Here is a 22952-nt window from a genome sequence, read left to right as displayed (position 1 = left end):
TGGAAGTCCAAGTGCAATGGAAGCGTGTGGAAGCGAGTTCGCGTAACCCACGACACCAGACTTCACTACTTTCTCTACTGGAGTAAGGCTATAATTTAATGCAAAAAAATTCGGGGACCACCTCTGGCAGCCTTTTCAGTACAAAGAGGAGCGAGTTAACTTGTAAAAGTTTCGACAGTTCTTTCCTTTAGCCTTCGTTTCCTTCGGTAAGTCAACTGTAAAGCCAAGGATGGACCTAAACAGAACTCGTCTATCTGAGCTAGGTTATAGTGTCACAAGGGTGAGATGGTGCATCTTGTAATCGTACTTAGAAATTAACTAGAGGTGACGTAATTTAATATGTTTCTTGATGAGTACAGTGAATGTTTTGAGTAACTCAAGATATACACACAAATCCTTAAGTATGCAAGTAAATTCGACCTTGTAAAACTGCCTTTTCTCATTTAGACCCTTAAAACTCGTGCATCTAAAATTGTCGGGAACACTATGCGAGAGAATGTGAAGGACAACACTGATTATTTCAAATTTCAGAGTAAATTAAGTTACTTGATTAGTTCTGCAACTAACAAAGAAAGCGTAAATCGTATTGTAAATAGAACTGACAGGAAAACTATCACTTAAGGAAAAACCTGAATTATTCAAAGAAAACTTGTATCACATCCTATTTCAAAGATAAATAGTTAGATTTTTTCAAATTTCGTATGCGGTAACAGTTAAGAGAAGGTGAAGAGCACTGATATCTTTTCTATCGTTTTAGCGCACTATTGGAACATTTTTTTGAAAAGGACCACGGTGCACAAGAAAAACTGATGCTCATGTGCAGCGAATGGGTCCATCTTTGTATATTAACCTGTGTTGATTCAGTATGTAACAGTGCTGTTTTTCAGGTTTCATATAGTCGTAGATCAGTATTTTCAAGAGATGTCTACTTTCGAAACAATTAGTTCCAGTTTTGGGAACCAGGTGCAACTCTGGCGTTTGAATGCGAGAAAAGACACATAGAAATCTTTGCATATGTAGTGATTAGGAACACGACTTGGGCAGAAAAGGCAAAAAAAGTGAGAAAGGCACAATTTTGATTTTATTATTTACCGCCACTTACACAGTTTGTTCAATAAGAGTACAGGAGACGTCGGTACGATTCTTATGCTCCTTCCCTAAAACGACGTGATGACCACTTCCTCCCAGCAGCTCCGATGGAATCTGAGGAACGTGTTCCTGTATACTGGCCTTCAGATCAGGTGGAGAGCGACGTTGCTCCTGCTAAGTACGTTCTTTTAGATATCACCAGAGCCAAACGTCACATGAATTTGCAGGCCATGCATCTAGAAAACCCCTGGAGATAACATATTAGTGATACATCGCATTAAGCAGATCATTCACTGGGTGGACGAGGTGTTGCCCCATCTTGCATGGAAACAGTAGTTTTCGTACAGTTGTGCTCCTTCAATGCATGAACCACATGCTGTACAAGGAGATCTCGATTATGTGAAGATGTCGCTATAAACCTGACAAGCCCTCTGGGTATATTCTCTTCAAAGAGAGGACTGAGGATAAAAGCATTTCTGCATCCACACCATACAGTCACTTACGGCGAGTGCAATGCCTCTTTGTGCACAACACGCGTTTTAATAGTATCACAGATTCAACTGTTCTGTATATTCGCTGCGCCCTGTTATATAAAGTGTGTCTCGACACTCAATAGAATATTGACCGGCCACATAGCATCAACTTCGATCCGTGCCAGAAACCGAAGTGCAAATTCAGAACGTTGTTGTGGATAATGAGGTTTCAGTTGCTGCACCGTCTGGATCTTGTATGGGTACCAGCGTAAAAAACACCGCAAAACGTTGAGTAATATTGACCATGGGACCGACAATTCTAGTGACACTGCACGAGCACTACCACTACCCAGGGCACGTGCTGCATGGTCAGCATCCTCTTCTATTACTTCCACCGGTATAGGAAACCATCTCTTACAGGTGCCACACGAAACTCACCCGTGTTTTCGGATTTCATTACCATCTTCTTTAGACCCTTCAGTTGTCAATATTCTCTCAATGGAGCACAGTAAATGCTGCCGTTCACATAAAACAGTTTCATTAACGGCGCACGGTCTCTCTTCTCGATAACCATCGTGTTCGCTACCGCTATGGCTTGTCAAACAACAGCATGGATGCCATATCGTCATACAAACAGTGTACAGCGTCATATTTGCACAGATGACACTAATTTGTTTTCCGTAGTAAATCGGTTCCGCTTTAACACATTAACGTTTCTACCAAGTATCGCTGCCATAGGCTAATTACGACCGACACTGGACCTCCGTGAGAAGCTGCGCTTTAACCACTCGGTATAACCAGAATTCCCATCGAATTCTCTCGAAAGCCTTAAGTTGTAAATCTGTCCTCTATTGGCATATTAGCTTGACATTAATTTTCGCATGAGGGCAATCAAGAAAAGGTCTATCAAGGTGAACACAGTATTTCTTTTTCCACATCTTACGAACTGAGTTTAATTTATGCATATCGGATTAAACTAAACAATTACAACACTGAAACTAACTCTATTTTCGATATGTGGTAATATTTGCTTTATGAATTTCCCAAATGTCAAAAATGGTTCAAATGGCTCTGAGCACTATAGGACATTTGAGGTCACCAGTCCCCTAGAACTTAAAACTACTTAAACCTAAGTAACCTAAGGACATCACACACATCCAAGCCCGAGGCAGGATTCGAACCTGCGACCGTAGCACTCCCAAATGTCATCAGTTCTTCAGTATACAATATCTCTATCTCTTTCACGTTATTTTCTCTGTGCTTTGCGACGTTCACTTTTCACCTGAAGATGGCCTACTTAGGAGAAAATAGTTAGTGTTTCTTAATAGATCATATTTAAATTTTTTGTTCTAACATTTAATATACGTTCAGAAATGTGACTGTAGGAGGATACAAGATGACTTGGACAGGGTTTGTGATTGGTGTAAAGAATGGCAGCTAACTCTAAATATAGATAAATGTAAATTAATGCAGATGAATAGGAAAAAGAATCCCGTAATGTTTGAATACTCCATTAGTAGTGTAGCGCTTGACACAGCCAGGTCGATTAAATATTTGGGCGTAACATCGCAGAGCGATATGAAGTGGGACAAACATGTAATGGCAGTTGTGAGGAAGGCGGATAGTCGTCTTCGGTTGATTGGTAGAATTTTGGGAAGATGTGGTTAATCTGTAAAGGAGACCGCTTATAAAACACTAATATGACCTATTCTTGAGTACTTCTCGAGCGTTTGGGATCCCTATCAGGTCGGATTGAGGGAGGACATAGAAGCAATTCAGAGGCGGGGTGCTAGATTTGTTACTGGTAGGTTTGATCAACACGCGAGTGTTACGGAAATGTTTCAGGAACTCTGGTGGAAGTCTCTGGAGGACAGGAGGCGTTCTTTTAGTGAATCGCTGCTGAGGAAATTTAGAGAACCAGCATTTGAGCCTGACTGCGGTACAATTTTACTGCCGCCAACTTATATTTCGTGGAAAGACCACAAAGATAAAAGAGATTAGGGCTTGTACAGAGGCATATAGGCAGTCATTTTTCCCTCGTTCTGTTTGGGAGTGGAACAGGGAGAGAAGGTGTTAGTTGTGGTACGAGGTACCCTCCGCCACGCACTGTATGGTGGATTGCGGAGTATGTATGTAGATGTAGAAATATGGTCTATATTTTAGTGGGACTTTGTTTTGTTTTTATGTAAAATGTATTTCGCAACAGCATATACTTGTGAGGCAATTGCGACATTATCTTTCAAGTATTCACAGTACCAAGAATGAAGTTATACAGTATAGCCACTACAATGTTTTGATTTGCAAACCAGGGTGTCATCTATTGCACTAACTATTGCTTTACTAATGTAGGCGCGTAATTAGAGAAAGAGACAGATCTTTCAGTTACCACACAACGTACTCGAGGTATTATCCCACAACGTCTGTATTCCCATTGGTATCATGGAATATAGTATACAAAGAAGTCTACACTGGTCAATAGCGTTGAATAAGCAATACCCCATATCAACATGGTAAGCTGATGAATTTGCGTATATGTAGTCAGTAAGTCGCAGGCAGAAAATGTCATTTCTACTTCACTAAAGCGGCGATTACTCAGACTGGAGAATTAAGTCATCAATCGTCTCTTACTTCACATAGAGATTTGCGTCACCATTCACTAAATATGTAATTTATTATTTACGTACGGGTACCTATTAGTGATCTTGTTTTCATAGGGGCTGTGCCTCCATGTAAAGTGACTAAAAGCTCACACACATCCCACAAAAGCATAAGCATCAAAATAACATTTCATTAATCTAAATGCATACATCGTCCGTAAATTTGGTCGTCATTTTCCAATTCCTGTCTTCCCTTATAGATTTTACTCTACACCGCAGTGGCTGTCACCCTTTCTGAGACTATTACACCTGAGTACATTCAGGTATTAGTTATCATCCCCGCTCTGCCGTCACACCATCATCAACATTAGCACCCAACTAACCTTTATAATCGGAAAGAATTTCCTTCGATGAATTTTGTCTTGAAAATGATGGTTCATAAATGATATTAAGTGTTTTAGGTTTTTTAGTATGCCACGGACTCAGTATGAAAATTGGTATTGCTTATTTCTAACAATCGTTATTTTCTAGAACGACGAAGCAGTTTTCAGTGCATCGCGTGTGCTACCTACAGCTCGATCTTAGAAAAGAAAGCAAACTACCTATCTATTATTGATACTACCAGACACTTGTTACCTAACATGCTTCCCTTCCACAGCTGCTATACCTGGGAACCCTTGCTCCATGCATACTCTACACCGTCATTTAAAATCAACCAAATTAAATCTGCTCACTATGTTTGGGACTGTTGTTAGTAAATCACTTGATTCTTCGTTTCCCTACTTCAGAAATTTGAAGACCTCTGGCTGCTAATGCTGTGTATCTGTAACCACTACCACTAATGGGATCGTTTAGCTGGCGAGAGAGCGTTGCGGAGATGCTAAACAAATCCCACTGGCAGACAAGGGAGACGTTGTGCATCGGGGATAGATTTACTACTGAAATTTCGGGACAGCACCTTTCAGGAGGAGTCAGACAACATATTAATTCCCCCCACATACATCTCGCGTATTGACCACGAGGAGAAAATTCGAGGGGAGTGGAACAGGGTTGGAGGGATCAGATAGTAGTACCGAAGGTACCCTCCGCCACACACCATTCGTTGGATTGCAGAGTATGATGTAGATGTAATGATAACAACAATAAAAATAATGCAGTGTTGGCCCTACAGCAGTGTAGTAGCCATCATAGTTGCTCTGGTGATGTATTGTCAATCAGTTCGTTTATTGTTGTGAACTTCTAGTCTACTGCAGGGACTTTCTACAACGCGGGGAAGAATTTTTCAAGAGATATTTAAGCATGTGTGATGTACACATATACATCTACATCTACCTATACACCCCCCCCCCTATCCACCAAGTGGTGAGTGGCGGAGGGCACAATTCGCTCCAAAGTCATATTCACCCACGCTCTGTTCCACTCGCGAATCGCGCGAGGGAAAAACGACTGTCTGAACGCCTCAGTACGAGCTCTTATTTCCCTTATCTTCGAATGGTGATCATTGCGCGATTTGAAAGTTGGTGGTAATAATATGTGCTCTACATCCTCGGTGGAGATCGGAATTCGGAATTTAGTAAGCAGACCCTTACGTTTAGCGCGTCGTCTGTCTGCAAGTGTGTCCCACTTCAAACTTTTTATGAGATTTGTAATGCTCTCGTGATGGCTAAATGTACCAGTCACGAATTTTGCAGCACTTCTTTGGACTTTCTCAATCTCTTGAATCGGACGCAACTGTTAAGGGTCCCATACAAACAGTATTCTAAGACTGGACGAACTAACGTATTGTAAGCTACTTCCTTTGTTGACGGACAGCATCGCTTCAGGATTCTACCAATAAACCGCAATCTAGACTTTGTTTTACCCGTTACTTGTCTAATCTGATCATTCTATTTGAGATCATTTCGGATAGTCACACCCAGATACTTGACGGATGTTACCGCTTCTAAAGACTGGACATTTATTTTGTACTCTTACATTAAAGGGGATTTTCATCTTGTTATACGTAGGAGGTTACACTTACTAATATTGAGAGATAACTGCCAGTCATTACACCACGCATTTATTTTCTGCAAATCTTCTTTGATTTGTTCACAGCTTTCGTGTGATACTACTTTCCTGAAGACTACAGAATCATCGGCAAACAGTCTAATGCCACGGTAAATACCATCAACCAGATCGTTTATGTAAATCGTAAAAATCAGCGGACCTATTACGCTGCCCTGGGGCATACCTGAAGTTACGCTTGTTTCTGTTGAAGTCACCCCGTTCAGGACGACATACTGCTCCCTGTCTGTTAGAAAACTTTCTATCCAACCGCATATGTCATTGGATAGACCGTAAGCGCGCACTTTTTGGAGCAAGCGACAGTGCGGAACTGTGTCGAACGCCTTTCGAAAGCCGAGAAATATGGCGTGAACCTGGGAGCCGATATCTGGAGCCTGTTGTATACCATGCACAAGAGGGCCAGCTGTGTCGTGCATGACCATTGTTTCCTAAAACCGTGCTGGTTTCTGCAGATGAGCTTCTCAGAGTCTAGAAAGGTCATTATGTCTGAACACAAAATATGTTCCATTAATCTACAACAAATCGGTAATTATGTGCATCCGATTTTCTACCCTTTTTATAGATTGCTATGACCTGGGCCTTCTTTCAGTCCCGTGGAACTTTCCGCTGTTCCAATGATCGCTGATAGATGATGGATAAGGATGGTGCTATATTTGTAGCATTATTAACATATAATCTTATGGGGTCACCGTCTGGTCCAGATGCCTTCTTGGCGTCTAAGGATCTTAACTATTTTACATCCCAGATACACTAAACACTATGTCACCCATCCTTGCATTTGTTCGATAATTGAAAGGGGGAATGGTTCTGCAGTCCTCTACCGTAAACGAGTTTTTGAAAGCTATGTTTAGAATTTCAGCCTTCTGTTTATCATCATCAGTTACATTACCCGTACTTTCAGCAAGAGACCTCCTTTCGCCCAGAGTAAAGTAGCAGCTCGACGTGGTATGGACTCACCATGTCGTCGGAAGTCCCCTGAAGAAATACTCAGTCATTCTACCTCTGTAGCCATCCGCAGTTGGGAAAGTGCTGCCGTTACAGGATTTTGTGCACGAACTGACCTCTCTATTATGTCCCATAAATGTTCGATGGGATTTGTGGCGGGCGATCTGTCCCATAGTGCTCAGAGCCATTTGAACCATTTAGCTCTTACTAACTGAAATCGAAACTCATCTGACCATGCCACGGTTTTTCAGTCGTCCAGGGTCCAATTGCTATGATCAGGAGCCCAGTAGAGCCACTGCAGGCAATATGGTGCTGTTGGCACAGGCACTCGAGTCGCTCGTATGCTGCCATAGCCCATTAACGCGAAATTTCGTCACACTCTCCGAACGGATACGTTCGTCGTACGTCCCACAATGATTTCTGTGGTTATTTGACGTAGTGTTGCTTGTCTGTTATCACTGACGACTCAACGTAAACACGGCTGACCTCGATCGTTAAGTGAAGGCCGTCGGCCACTGCTTTGTCCGTGATGATAGGTAATGCCTGAAATGTGGTATTCTCTTCACAGTCTTTACACTGTTGGTCTTAGAATACTAAATCCCCTAACGGTTTCTGAAATGGAATGCCCCATTCGTCTAGCTCCAATTACCATTCCGTTTTCAAAGTCTGTTAATTCCATCGTACGACATATTCCACATAGTTCCAATTTTCTGCCACCACGTGAAAATATGGCACTGTTTTGACGTCAATATGTTGGTGTAATGGATTAAGAACGTTGGATTTTTCGTACGAAACGAGACAGCTTTCAGCAGAAAGACTGTGAGCCGTGGTACGCCTTTTCTGGCACACCAGCTCTTTGGCACGACTATCGATTACCCGGCTGTACTACGATCTTTGCTCCTGTTGTGATCTGGCGGCGGATATTTGCGGTCGGCGAGTTGGTCGACGAACTCGCTACGAGGCGCTAGGACGTGTTTGAGGGGACGAAGGAGCAAAACACGCGGGCTCGGCCAGCAGCGGCGCGACTGGTGTGCCCTGCAGGACGGTCTGGAGTTTGTGGTGCACCTGCCAGATGTCAACTCCGGGCGCTGCTCATCGCAATGCTTTGGTGCCTGTTTTCTCGGACAGACCCATTCCTCGAGACCATCTCGAACGACGCTCTCCATCGAAGGTGTTGGTGGTTTTGGTGCCTTCGTTTCGTGGAATTATTTGCGTTGTAGCGACTGCAACCTGTTGGTTGGTTTCCCTAATGTATGTGTTGTTGACGTAAGAGCAGCCGGAAAGGTGTGTGATCGCATGGAGGCCGACAGTCACTATTTCCTTTAAGGAAATCAGCGTCCCCAAAAGATGTAGAAACTGTAAGGTATTGAAGATATTAGGTCATAGTCTAGTTGTGATTTTCTGCAGACCAAGCTTACACAATTGGCAGTTACATTGCAGACCTATGCAACGAAATTAAAGAGCAACAAACCTAGTTTTGTTGTGAAGTTGTGCATTTGAATAACGTGATATTATCTTCAAATTATTTATATTTCATCTTTGTACACGTTGTCGGCCTTAATCATATGTGTAAATAATGTTTGGCGAACTATGAGAGTGTAAAAGTCTGATACAACTTTACAGTATTGCATTTGTGTACAAGTTTTAATTTAAATTTTTTACAACATTGATATTGCTGCAAAATTTAAGTAGTTTCTATTGAAGGAACTTACTGGTTTTTTTCAACTTATATTGTTTATTGATCTCTTAACTTATATTAATTGATGTTTGCTTCGTGTTTTCCGTGTTTTCTGTGGCCTGTTTGTGTTCCAGTTTCCTGCGAGTTGGGATGTGTGGCAGCGGCACCGCGTTCCGCTTCGGCGCACAGAATCTGTGACGTGTCGTCTAATGGGAAGTGACTCCCGGTTGGGCCCCGGCGTTTAGGTGTTTTTTGGACGGCTAATCTGCTGCTTCCGGCATTTTAAGTTAAGTCACCTTTTGTCCAGGGCAGCCTGGTGTCACTGACCATTTGATAAATGTTTAACATCTCTCATGTATATTTTAAAAAATTAAATTTCCTTGCCAAAGAATTATTTAAGTGTAACGTATTTTGAGGGTTGTGTTATTGCTCGAAAAAAATTATATCTGTGCCACGTTTTTAAATTACTTAAGATTGTAATTTAATGTTCATTAAGTAATTCTAATTTGCTGCTTGCTTGAGATGGAAGTTATTTGTCATTTCTATGTTGTTTTTTTTTTGGCTGCCACGTGTTGATTGTATGTTAGCTGTTTTATAAACGCGGTCTTGAATAAATTGGTTAAGTTATTGATCTGCTAGTTGTTGTGTTTAAGGAGTGACATTATTGGGGCCCTGACCTTCCATACTAATCCCGACTTCCTAAGTCACAGACTGTGCATTACGGGAATGCTGCCTGCAGAAACAGATGCGATGGGGTCCCACGTTGATAAAGTTGCTGTGGCTATAGCCAAACATGCAGAAGATGCCTCAAATTCTGCAGACAGTGCTCGAGCTGTGTCACTGAAATTGTCTCTCTCCTGGACAACAGTTAAAAAGATTTTGCACCGCATTTTACACTGGTATCACTATAAGATTTTGAATGTGCTCCAAATGAAGCCGCAAGACAGGTTATAACGCCGTGCCTTTGCTTTTCGGTTTTTGGCATGCATAGAAATCGATGACATGTGGTAGGAAAAAATTTTTGCACGGACGAGTTACATTTTACTCTGCGCGCATATGGGGTTCCGGCCCGCCACATGTTGTGCAGTAACAACCACTGTACTCAGCTTATGTGACTGTCTGGTGTGGATTCACAAGTTCCAACGGTGTCGGTCCGTGTGTCTTCGGAGGGAATGACACCTCGTTGGCCTCTTAAGTGTACAACGACATCTGCAACTTATAAGCACCTCCTTGTTCAACACGTGATTCCAACTTTGCAAGAACGCAATTGTGTCCACGTTACTATTTTCATGCAAGATGTGCTGACAGCACATGTCGCTTGCCAGGTGAAAGATTTGCTTCCAGAAACCTTCCGTAATGATTGCATTTCTAGATGTGTGGCCTTCCAGCTCCCCGACCTAAATCCATGTGGCTTCTGGATGTGGGGTATCTGAAAGATCGAGTCAGGGATGTATCTGGACTTTTCCTGATCTAAAGGATAGCATACGTCGACATATCGCTCTGATTATACCGAATATACGAGAAACTGGCAATTACACTGTGTTATGGATGCAGAATGTTGCTGAGTCGAGAGATATTATTGAACACATGCAGTAACCTGTGACCATATCCCAATAATCATGTCATAACCACTGATACCGTATGTTTGATCGCTCCCCCCCCCCCCCCCCCCTTTCCTGCACCAACAGCACATTCTGATTGTTTATAGCACCATATTTTAATATGATGACAGAAAGTGGAACTATTATTTTGTTCAGTATACTCCAAGAGCGCACAGATTAATGAATGCATCTACGATGTTTCAGTATCTGCGATGTACGCAACTCGCAATGGAGCACTCGGAACATCGTCAGTTTGTTGTAACCACACAACCTGGAAAGCACATACCTTATCAGTGAAAAACGCTGGGACTAATTCTTTGTGAAGTAGTTACAGAAAGCAATTTACTGGGTGTTACAGAGACTACGAATGTGAAGGACCTAGGATGACCAACTCAGATTTCAGTGTAAGAAATTGTTGATGGTTAAACCACATGTTGATGAATGTGTGTATCATATTGTGCAAAGGCGAAAAGTTAGTGAAACGTTTCGGCTGCCTTAGTCACTATCAGGATATTGGTGATGAGAAGTGCGGCAGGAGAAGATAGGGGAACGTGTGGCTACTCACTTCTGCTGGGCGCCCTGCAGCAGACGCTCTAGGTTCCCATCGCTGTAGTCCTCGACGCCGTCATCTGAAACACAGAAGGTAGTGCAGAAATGTCAGAAAACTACAAACATTAGTTCTTCTCTAGCTTTGCCCCACATCAACACTAGCGTGTCTCACAAGACCTGCTTATGAGAAGCGAGAAAATTTTAATGTTTGTAACTGCGGTATATATTTTAACCAGCTGTAGTGTTTCTTCACTGTAACAATCAATTTCGGTCGATACTCGGGCGATCTTCAAGTTATCTATATCAAAGGAAAACATTTCGGATTATTTGGGTACGACACACTGTACAGGGTGGGTCAGAAATCACACTCCGAATGTTTAAGATTATTTTCAACCTAGAATACATTTCCAGATCCATTTAAATAAGCAACAGAAAACGTATTTAAATGGCAAGCATGGAATAACGAAGAAACGAATGTCTTTACAGACGTATTATATATTTCAAACACCCTCTGTATGCTGACGATATGTTGTGTATTGTCTTTGGCCCAGAAGTAAACATTACGAGACCCGGAGGTAAGATACGCAGAACATTCATCTTCCATCATAACCTTACGGGGAGTAGCTAATATTGGAAAAACTGCAATTAACTGTTCTCACGCATGACGTCTTGTATTCATGTCATGGTCAATTAATTCACTGATGCTGTCGGGTCGAAATGAATAGTAATCTTCTTTCATCATCCAGTGATGCTTGGTGATTCTGGTACTGTTCATCCGCCGACCGCTTCTTCGTTAGATTTGCTAGAGAACGAAGCAGTGATGCATTTAAGCGTTCAGGGCTTCATTGCTGTTGTCATATTTATTGTGTCTTCCACTGTCTGGTGCATATTTCAGAGAACCAGTTGTAAAGCCCTTTCTTTTCAGTTCCCGAAGATTAGCCTCCGTTGGAGGCTCTTCCTTGAAGTGATTAAAAAAGTTATCCCTAATTTTACCATAGGTATTGCTAAAAAGAAGATATACTTCATTTGTGCCTCTGCTTGTATCCGCCATTATAACACAATCACCTTGGTAGCAAAACAGAACGCGACCACATGCCGTAGCATTCGCCAGAACCACAAGCAGACCGACACGATCAATCACATTACGTATTTTCATGGGCTGACGCCCGCATTGTTGTAATTTGATGCATAGCAATTATAAGCTGCGGTGTTGTAATTTGGGTGACCTGTACAGAAGTACTAAGGGTCAGGGTGCATTATTTTCAACCTAGAATACATTTCCAGAGCCATTTAAACTCCATCACTTTAGATCGTGGCTTCTGTCCAACCACGTACAGAGTTTCTCAAAGAAATAAATTAATGTATACTCACAAAAGCACTAATCGACTGTGCATCCTATAAAATCATTCCTTTGTCTCAAACAATAGAGGGTTACATTCATAGGATGCACAGTTCATAACTGCTTTTGTAAGTATATTTCAGTTTCCATAATGAATTCTCACGCTGCAGCGAAATGTGCGCTGATTTGACACTTCCTGGCAGGTTAAAACTATAGACATGAGGTACTCCCGGAGGGAAAGCAGTGAGGCTGAGTCGTGGAATCGTGGGTTTATAGCTTGGTTGGTAGAGCGCTCTCATGCGAAAGACAAAGGTTTGAGTCTCGGTGTGGCAGACAACTTTAACCTGCCACGAACCTTCATATTGTGTGTGTGTGTGTGTGTGTGTGTGTGTGTGTGTGTGTGTGTGTGTGTGTGTGTGGAGGCGCGGGGGGGGGGGGGGGGGGGGGGATTGCCACTGTTCACGGATGTCATATACCATTTATTAGAAAAAAGTATTCTTCTGTTACAAATAATACGAAAATAGAGTAAAGGCCGAAATCGATTCTTATACTAACTAAATAGTACTGCACGAGATAAAAGAAAGAGAGGTTTCTTACGTTTACTAACAATAACTATTCGTATGTCACCACCTGCATAGCTAAAGATAATATCAAGAGAAGCAGTTTAATTGTGCCTAATATTTGGTTTACTTGGACAATGACGACGTCGTGTATAAGGAATCGAATAGTCGAGTAATTCAATAAGGAACAAAAATTAAACGCACAATCTAGTAAAAGACGTAGCTTCAAAATTTATGGATAAAAAATTGTTACCTTTTGATAACTTACATATAAGTGAAATCCTTAGAGGCACAGCATGCACAGTATGTTTTAGACTATGTAAGATCTGTTGAACTGGGATAAAATTGAAGTGTTAACTTCATAAATTGCGTCTCAATTATAATTATAGAAACATGACTAACTCGTACGAATACTGGTGCTATTGTCATGTCTGGATTTTTTTTAAACTTGAAAAATTGTGTCCAGATAAAAGACATCATTAAACTGTAATATTGTCTTTAAGTATATCAACAACAACAATCCTGACAAAATTACTGGGCTACTGGAAATAGGTTTGCTAAATTGTATTTATATAGAATGTGATCATTACACGGTAGTGGATATGTTATGTGAAAGTTATCAGTATCTCTTCCTTACATCTAGGTCCATTTAAACAATTAGGAGTTATCTTAACTCAAAGAAGGCTACGTGTAAAAACTGTGGTGATTTTGGAGAGGTGTGTGACATGAAGAAACTAAGAAGAGAGTTGTTGTCAGGTGTGTTTTGTGAAAAATGTGCTTTGCAATTTCATTGTGTGACAAAGTAGCCACTATGCAGTGCTGGCGCCCATGTATAAACTGTAAGGTGTATGACTCCTTAGAGGAGTCAGAAGCAACAATAAACTATTAAGATACTAAAGCTGACGGCCTTCTCTTAACTTACTTCGATTAATTTCACAAAATTCATTATGTAAAATATCTACAGAGCTTTTACTTCGAACCTGAAGATAATAACTACACATTTTGGACTTCTACGAGATAATTATGAAAAAAACCAAGTGTATTGTGCCTCTTAGTTTTCTTAGGCATAAAAGCATCGGTAATTAGTTGAAATAATCAGGAATCAGTTGCACAAAAGGAATTTTACCTTCTTTACCGGTGCAACTGGTGGATGATTATTTCAACAAATAGAAATACAGTTGTTTAAGGTGGATAAATCACACATATGTTACACTAAACTCACAACGGCCCATGCCGTTCCACTGTATATTTCAAATTTAAGGTTCGAGATTTACTCGTTCCGAGAGATATTACTCTCCGGGGCAATATTTTCGCCCGTTTTCCTTTTGTCGTAAGGGAGTGTTCGTAAGAATTTTCAGCAAAACGTGAGAAGTAAGCCGCTCAGATGTGGCACCGCTGCAGGGCTTACAGATTGACGCCATCCATTTTATTGGGCTGGACAACGTATGTGCGTGGCGTGCTCTGGACATCTAGTGCTTCGGGAGCGTCTGACGTCGACAGTACTCATCCATCACGTGGTCGACAGCTGTGAAAGGCTGCGAAACATCGCCCTCTGGACAGCAGCAGCTGCGGCGAGATATACTCTGAACATAAAGCTTTTGTTGATGTTCCTGCGATTTCTGGTTGGCACAGCACTGTAGGTTCAGGTTATAACGTCATTAGAAGACCAATTCTGACGAATTTGTTTAAAAATTACGGGAATGTGACCAAACTGAGTAACATTACATACTTGCAACAGTCATCCGTACTATGCAATCCAGCAATAGTGTTTGACAGAAGATATGAGTTCCAGTGAACTGAAAGAAAGATTGTCATTACCTCTCTTTAAACATCCTGTGTAGTAAACATTTTGATGAGTCTTATTTACTTTTATTACAAAGCTACTTTCATTACGAAATAATATCTCTATAATTAACATCGCGAGTCGTGACGACAAAAATATCGTCGATCGTACCAATAAACGTCCGGTGCTTATTTTAAATTTATTACTCAGTTATCAACTGTTTGGATGTTCTATAGAAAGCAGCAAGAATGTTGGCTGCTTCTTTTGAAATTGCCATTTCATTACATCGATAAATATGCATTGGACCGTTGACTATTTGAGCTTTGAAATATATTTACACTGCAACTCGATGTTACGGCTTAAAAACAGGAATTAAAAGGAAAAAAATTGACCCTATTGTCATTTCATTCTTTTTATCAAGACCATTTATTCAGTTGATAATGTTCTATTTTCAAGAGCTTGTCACGTCTGTATATGAAGCGATCGCTGCTGCAACGAGAGAGGTATTGCGTATTATATGAAATACACTCCTGGAAATTGAAATAAGAACACCGTGAATTCATTGTCCCAGGAAGGGGAAACTTTATTGACACATTCCTGGGGTCAGATACATCACATGATCACACTGACAGAACCACAGGCACATAGACACAGGCAACAGAGCATGCACAATGTCGGCTCTAGTACAGTGTATATCCACCTTTCGCAGCAATGCAGGCTGCTATTCTCCCATGGAGACGATCGTAGAGATGCTGGATGTAGTCCTGTGGAACGGCTTGCCATGCCATTTCCACCTGGCGCCTCAGTTGGACCAGCTTTCGTGCTGGACGTGCAGACCGCGTGAGACGACGCTTCATCCAGTCCCAAACATGCTCAATGGGGGACAGATCCCGAGATCTTGCTGGCCAGGGTAGTTGACTTACACCTTCTAGAGCACGTTGGGTGGCACGGGATACATGCGGACGTGCATTGTCCTGTTGGAACAGCAATTTCCCTTGCCGGTCTAGGAATGGTAGAACGATGGGTTCGATGACGGTTTGGATGTACCGTGCACTATTCAGTGTCCCCTCGACGATCACCAGTGGTGTACGGCCAGTGTAGGAGATCGCTCCCCACACCATGATGCCGGGTGTTGGCCCTGTGTGCCTCGGTCGTATGCAGTCCTGATTGTGGCGCTCACCTGCACGGCGCCAAACACGCATACGACCATCATTGGCACCAAGGCAGAAGCGACTCTCATCGCTGAAGACGACACGTCTCCATTCGTCCCTCCATTCACGCCTGTCGCGACACCACTGGAGGCGGGCTGGACGATGTTGGGGCGTGAGCGGAAGACGGCCTAACGGTGTGCGGGACCGTAGCCCAGCTTCATGGAGACGGTTGCGAATAGTCCTCGCCGATACCCCAGGAGCAACAGTGTCCCTAATTTGCTGGGAAGTGGCGGTGCGGTCCCCTACGGCACTGCGTATGATCCTACGGTCTTGGCGTGCATCCGTGCGTCGCTGCGGTCCGGTCCCAGGTCGACGGGCACGTGCACCTTCCGCCGACCACTGGCGACAACATCGATGTACTGTGGAGACCTCACGCCCCACGTGTTGAGCAATTCGGCGGTACGTCCACCCGGCCTCCCGCATGCCCACTATACGCCCTCGCTCAAAGTCCGTCAACTGCACATACGGTTCACGTCCACGCTGTCGCGGCATGCTACCAGTGTCAAAGACTGCGATGGAGCTCCGTATGCCACGGCAAACTGGCTGACACTGACGGCGGCGGTGCACAAATGCTGCGCAGCTAGCGCCATTCGACGGTCAACTCCGCGGTTCCTGGTGTGTCCGCTGTGCCGTGCGTGTGATCATTGCTTGTACAGCCCTCTCGCAGTGTCCGGAGCAAGTATGGTGGGTCTGACACACCGGTGTCAATGTGTTCTTTTTTCCATTTCCAGGAGTGTATATATGAAGATAGTAACTGTTCTCGAAAGAACAGATACCATTGATGACCGTGCAGCTTCTCTAGAATAAATTATAATTAATTGAAACCCTCAGCTGCTGACAGGTGTTCTTGACATACCTTGGTGGAGACAGCTGAAACTGTGTGCCCCTACCGGGACTCGAAGCCAGTATCTCCTGCTTACATGACAGACGCTCTATCCATCTGAGCCACCGAGGACACAGATGAATAGCGCGACTGCAGGGACTTATCCCTTGCACGCTTCCAGTGAGGCCCACAATCCCAACTGTCCACAATCTACCTACGTAATGTTCCTAATAGATACTTTGCCCATCCACTCGTTACTCGGGTTCACTAAGCTGACGGGAAGTTGAAAGGTTAGACCACTTATAATCGAAGTTTTACCCCGTATTAGTCTTTCTCCGCTGCTGTCACACATTTTTGTCCTTATGTACCGAGCGGTTTGAGGCGCCATGTCACGGATTGCGCGGCCGCTCCCGCCGGAGGTTCGAGTCCTCTCTCGGACATGGGTGTGTGTTGTTCTTAGCGTAAAGTTTAAGTAGTGTGTGTCTAGGGACCGATGACCTCAGCATTTTGGTCCCTTAGGGATTCACACACATTTGAACATTTGACAAACAAACTGACACTATTATTGCCTAGCTGCAACACTCGTTCTTGATACCTGTTTGACGTGCTGAAGAATATAAATAGGAAAAATATTGCGCTTCGTACTTTTAAAATATTATAAGTCTGCTGAATGAAGGAAATAAAACCAACGTCGTTTTCGAACATCCCGTTCCTACCCCCACCCTAGCGATAGGAAGGGTATTTTAGTCTACTTTTACACAAATAATGATTCACCATTTACGTATTCAGCAATTTTGTTTGAAATTGTTCCAGATTTTTTTTTTCAGATAGTGAGTGATAGGTGTGCTAATTTGATAGAAATTGCTTTTAGCGTTAGGGATAGTTTCATATTTGCCTGTATTTGAATCCCCATCCCCAGTCGTTTATCGTTTGGGAGTGTAACCCATGATCCTAGAGATCACTAAAATTATGAATTCGGTGGTTACTTAACACTTTTACATATCACAGCTTCTCATCCCCCTACAATAGGGTTTTTTGGAGTGTATTACTCCCATAGTATTTTTATACAAATAGTTAGAAGAATAATAAAAATAATCACTCATGTATGTACAAAATGTAGTTGCAATTGCTGCAGAGATTCCTGAATTACGCTTCTGTGTCATCACCTTTTCACCCCGAAATGTAATGGAGCTATGCGGTTCTTACCACTAAGGTGCTTCTTTGCGGACGGCGGGTGACAGGTGTACCAGTTTTGTTTCAAATCGACCCAATGGCTTAAGAGGAGACATAGGACGTTCATATACTCACGCACACAATCATAGTCGCAGTGATCCTCATCCATAACAGATAAAAGTTTTGCGCACACATTGATTTTTGTAAATATATGTAATTATATGAAATGGGCACCGCTGTTCGTAACTGCCATTACGCAACACACTTACGGCAACATTCACAGCGCGGAACGGTTTTCAGTACGCAGCCCAGCGTGAATGACGATCAGCTTGTCACAGACCGTCATTGCTATTCAGAAACAAGACAATAGCGAACTAACAGTACGTGATGACAGTTTATGCGGAAAATTGCATTTCGCTAGCGCTTCGACAACTGCAAATCGCTCTTCACTTGCGCTGCGCGTTGGTGCTACACAATACCCCGCGAACGATAACAACGGTTCGACAGCTGCAGCTATCCATTGTATGCGGAAAATGGAGTTGTTCTTACCCACAGCTGCATCTGGCTGCAACCACGCGTAAAAGTAATTACGCTGTCTTGGTGAAGACTATGGCAGAGTAACAATGGTTTTTTTTCATATTTGTTAAGTGTTCTAAGATCTGCTTGTTGTTGTGATAGTTATGTTCAAAATACATTATTCAAATGTTGTTAACAGAAAGCGAGATGCTCTCCACTACAATTTCAGACATATTTAAATTATCTCGTTAAATTAAAAAATGAAGGTCAAGTATGATCCACTCAAGGTTAAGATAGAGCATAAAGCTGTCATGATAGTAGTGCACTTAAGTCCGGTAACCAAGGAATCTTATTTGAAACAGAATTATGTCGAAATCTCCTCCCATCGTAACCGAATTTGTGAAAATCATTTCTTGAGGACACTGGAGAATCACTAACTCAATGGTGAAAACCTATGTATTATGGAAAGAGAGCCAATTTGCAGTCGAAGATTCGAACCACATCATTCTTATTCTGCTAGTGCACTTTAGGGAATCCAGAAACATGCACATCGCAAGAATTCGTAAAGCTATAAAGAATATTTAAATGCTGTAGTACACACCGTTTTATAAAGTATTAGGGCCGGAGAAATATTTTTAAAAAGATTTCGGAGCAAGATAACTTTAACACAACGTTAAATTCCGTTTGTGCACACCGTTGTTGCTCAACCTGGCCATAGGTTACGGGGTGGCTTTGATACAACACAATCTAATAAGGAGAAACTTAACAAATCTTTTTCTAGTGTAATATACCTCTTTTTCTACGGGCAGTTTTTATGTCTATTTAGTTACTACCTCCTCGACATACCTCTTGCAGTAAAGAGCAACTGCGGCAAATGGACTTTTATTCTACAGTAATAGGGTTCATTACCAGGCCTGTCAATTTCAACTTCGGAAACCTATAGTTTTCAAGAAGGCTGCAACAAGAAGTGCAAATCTTTGGTTGTATACACAAAATAGGCCCTCTTCTCGCTCATCCCTTCTGCAGGCGTAAAGGAAGAAATCGAAGCAAGTCAAAGGCCTGCTGCTAGATTTGTTATGGTAGGTTCGACCAGCACGCGAGTAATGCAGAAATGCCCCTTGAACTTAAATGGTAATCCGCGAAGAAAAGAAGACGTTTTTTTCGTGTAACACTTTTGAGAAAATTTAGAGAACTGGCATTCATGAGTGACTGCAGAACGATCCTACTGATACCAACGTGCATTTCGCGCAAGGACCGCGAAGGCAAGAGAAATCAAGACTCGAACAGAAGGATTTGCAAGTGAAATAGGGAAGCGAACGACTAAAAGCGATACGGGATACCACTCGCTATGTATGTATGTGTTCCCACCTCTTTTTCACAAAAGCTCAAAAACTCCTTATAATTAATACTGAAATTGTATTGCATGGAAGATTTACTTACATTTTATTCAATATGATACAATTATTGGTAAAATTCCATCTTTTTCAAATATGAATTAGCCTGTACTGTCGTTGTAGTTCAGAAAATCTTCGAACCTTTTGTGCAGACGTAAACTCTAGAGAAACTGGTAAAATATACTGTAGAAGTAGATACGCAGTCAGTAATATAAGCAATAGGACATAAATTTTCGCAACAACCGTGTAATCTAATTCATATTTGAAACTGATGAAAGTTTACCAATTATTGCTTATGTTGAATAAAATGTAAGTATATCTTGCATGCAATGCGATTTCAATATCAATCACAGAGAGATTTTCCGCACTTTTGAAAAGAGAGATGCTAACACCCACGGAGAACGAATGATGAATACACACAGCAAAGCCATCTAGCTTCGTCTTTGAGAACTGAAGCAAACAGAGTAAAAGCTGGAAAATGGTAACATTATATATTCTGTAATCTATCTCTGCACAGAAAACATTGGATAATGAATTTTCCTTTTGGTCGTCAGTCTTTTGTCTGATTTAATGTGTCCCTCCACGATTCCTTTTGTGTCAGTTCCTTCATCTTATACTCAATGTACCATAATGTTTTCTGTGAATATTCCTTTGTCTTCTCCTACAAGGTTTGAGTCTCTGAATTCTTTTAGTACTACAGAGGTTATTCCATGTCGTCTTAACACATGTCCTATCACCCTGACCCTTCTTTTAGTCAGTGTTTAACCTTTAGTCCTTTACTCGTCTACTCTGCGTAGAACTTCATTTCTTAACAGTCCACATAATTTTCTCTGTAGCCCCATATATTTGATTGCCTCCATTTCCGGTTATACAAACTCTTTAATCAGAAAAGAGTGTGTCAAAAACTAGAGCAATATGAGTTGCAGTTCATTAGATTATTGTAGATGCGGCGGTACCTTGAAACCCCGAAGAAGTGATTTCATGTGACGTACAAGAGATGTGATAAAATTATTTTAACCAAGAGCCTTACTGCAGTTATTCATCGGATTTACAATCCCTAAACACCTTGAGCTCAGCTGCCACCTCTCGAAGTACCTCTTGTATATGTCAGGGTACCAAGACAACCGAGCTGTTGTTCTGGCGATCTGCAAGAGCTGGGTGCATATCTTTATTAATGTTTTTCAGAGCTTCGCGTAACAATAGTTTGACACTTAACAGATTTAAATATTGTACCTTCTTAATCCACAGTAAATTTAAGTACCTAAAGAAGTCACTAGTTGTGATTCTGGGAACTTTCTTTCTTTTCGAAGTGTGTTCTGCGAAACAGCTTATGACTGCGCTTTCTAATGTGTTAGCAGAACGATTTATGGGGCTCTATTTTATGCCAGCCCCGAGCTACGGAAAGTGAAAAGAAGCGACATATATGTCACACAAAAGCGGTCAATTTCTTTCAAGACACACGTCGGGATGTGCAGAGGTAGCCGTGTCTGATAACAAATGCTCAGTACTGCAGTTTCCGTGAGAAACAAATCAGCCTTTGGCCTGTAGTTGTGTATGGAGTCTGCAGGAGTAGGCTTAATTACTTGAGTTTCCCTGGAGACAAATCCGGAAAGGATCCTGTAAATCTAGCAGAGCGAGTTCCTTCAATATCACACATACACCATTCTCTGGAGTACACATACTTGTTGAATTACACACCTCCGATTACGATTGGCCATTAACCACATTAGCCACGTCCATCAGTATAACATTGCTAAAGTTATCGGTATCCGACTCAAGATATATATGTTCGCCCGTTCCCTAATTTCACATTGACAACGTAACAGAGTGTACGCTACGCTATTTCTCGTTAGTGTCTAATACAGAGTGTCGTTTTCGCAATAATATATCCACCATGAAGGAGAATCTTGTATGAAGAAAACACACACATACACACACACACACACACACACACACACACACACACATGCTTAAATGCTGTTAACGACGCACGTGTTTAATGAGGAGCAGAGGGGAGGGGTGAAGGGAAGTATTGTGAAAATAGTTGTAATGCAGATTTACGAACTTTAACTCGGCAAATTTTATTGACTCTTAAGTACTAAATCACTTAGTCCGGAGTTAGTGGTCAGGTGGTTAGTGTCACCGCTTTTAGATCGCAGGCTCCTGGGTTCAACTATCGGCAGGGATGGAGATTTTCTTCGCTCACAGAGTGGGTGTCCATCTTGTCCTAATCATTTCACCCCATATCCATCATGTAGACGCCTAAGTAGCAGAAATTGTGTCCAATAGAAATACTTGTTCCTGGCGGAAGAACAACCCCAGAGGGGGTCTCCCGTCTAATGATGTCCTATGATGATTTAATGTTTTTTCAGTTACTGCTTTAGTAACGTCTTGCTTGAAAGTCAGTAACGAAACACGCTACTTACTGTACTCGAGAATTTAAAAGGTTCTACTGTTCCAAAACATCACAGCACGAATTTGAAACTACATCACGACTACTCAACGCTTCCTATGTTCAGTCCACACCACGAAAAGGTGCTTCCGTCGTCAGCGCAAGAAAGCTTACTATGGCTGCTTGGTGGACGCGTCTAGTTCATTTGCTTTTCTGTATATAGTGCACAAATTCCCTTCTTCCCATATTGTCTTCGCGTATGTGTTGACCCTGAGTTTCCCATCGCAGGATCCTTATCCCTGCGTATCTATTATTTTCCTTTAGCTTTTTTCGTCTCCTCTCACTTCTTTTGCAAAAAAAAATCTACTCTTCTGCTTTTCTTCATTCCCTTTATGTGACCATATCGCTTCCTTTTCGTCAGCGTTTGTTGGCGATTCCTCCTGTGGGAAAAATCACTCGCCATTGGTATCGACAATTTTTAAAGACAGGATGTTTGATAAAATGTAAGAATTCAGGTATACTTTGCACTTCTGATAAAAAAGTGGAGAGAATTCGGAAAATTTTTCTGTGAAGCCCTCAAATGTCTATTCATCACGTAAGCAGAGACCTTGCAGTTGCTCATGTAGCTGTCTGAGAAAAGTCTACCAATTTACAATTAATGCAAGCTCTTTGTGTTCATGATAAAAGGAAATGTGTCAGCGTCAGCAGTATTTTGTTGAGGGACATGGACGACGAAAGGCTTTTATAGCTGGTAATTTTCAGTGA

General features: G+C 41.9%; 1 protein-coding gene across 1 annotated transcript in view; it reads right to left on the bottom strand.

The window, feature by feature from the left end:
- Positions 1-22952, bottom strand: part of LOC124605674 (U8-agatoxin-Ao1a-like) — a 420878-nt gene that overhangs the window by 65033 nt on the left and 332893 nt on the right. Inside the window, exon 2 of the mRNA XM_047137523.1 lies at positions 11013-11076. Within this exon, the coding sequence (XP_046993479.1) occupies positions 11013-11076 (64 nt within the window). The remainder of the gene's footprint in view (positions 1-11012; positions 11077-22952) is intronic.

Source organism: Schistocerca americana, chromosome 3, assembly GCF_021461395.2.
Source record: "Schistocerca americana isolate TAMUIC-IGC-003095 chromosome 3, iqSchAmer2.1, whole genome shotgun sequence".
NCBI lineage: Eukaryota > Metazoa > Arthropoda > Insecta > Orthoptera > Acrididae > Schistocerca > Schistocerca americana.
Note: the sequence above shows the minus strand (reverse complement) of the source record. Positions and strands in the feature narration are given on the sequence as shown.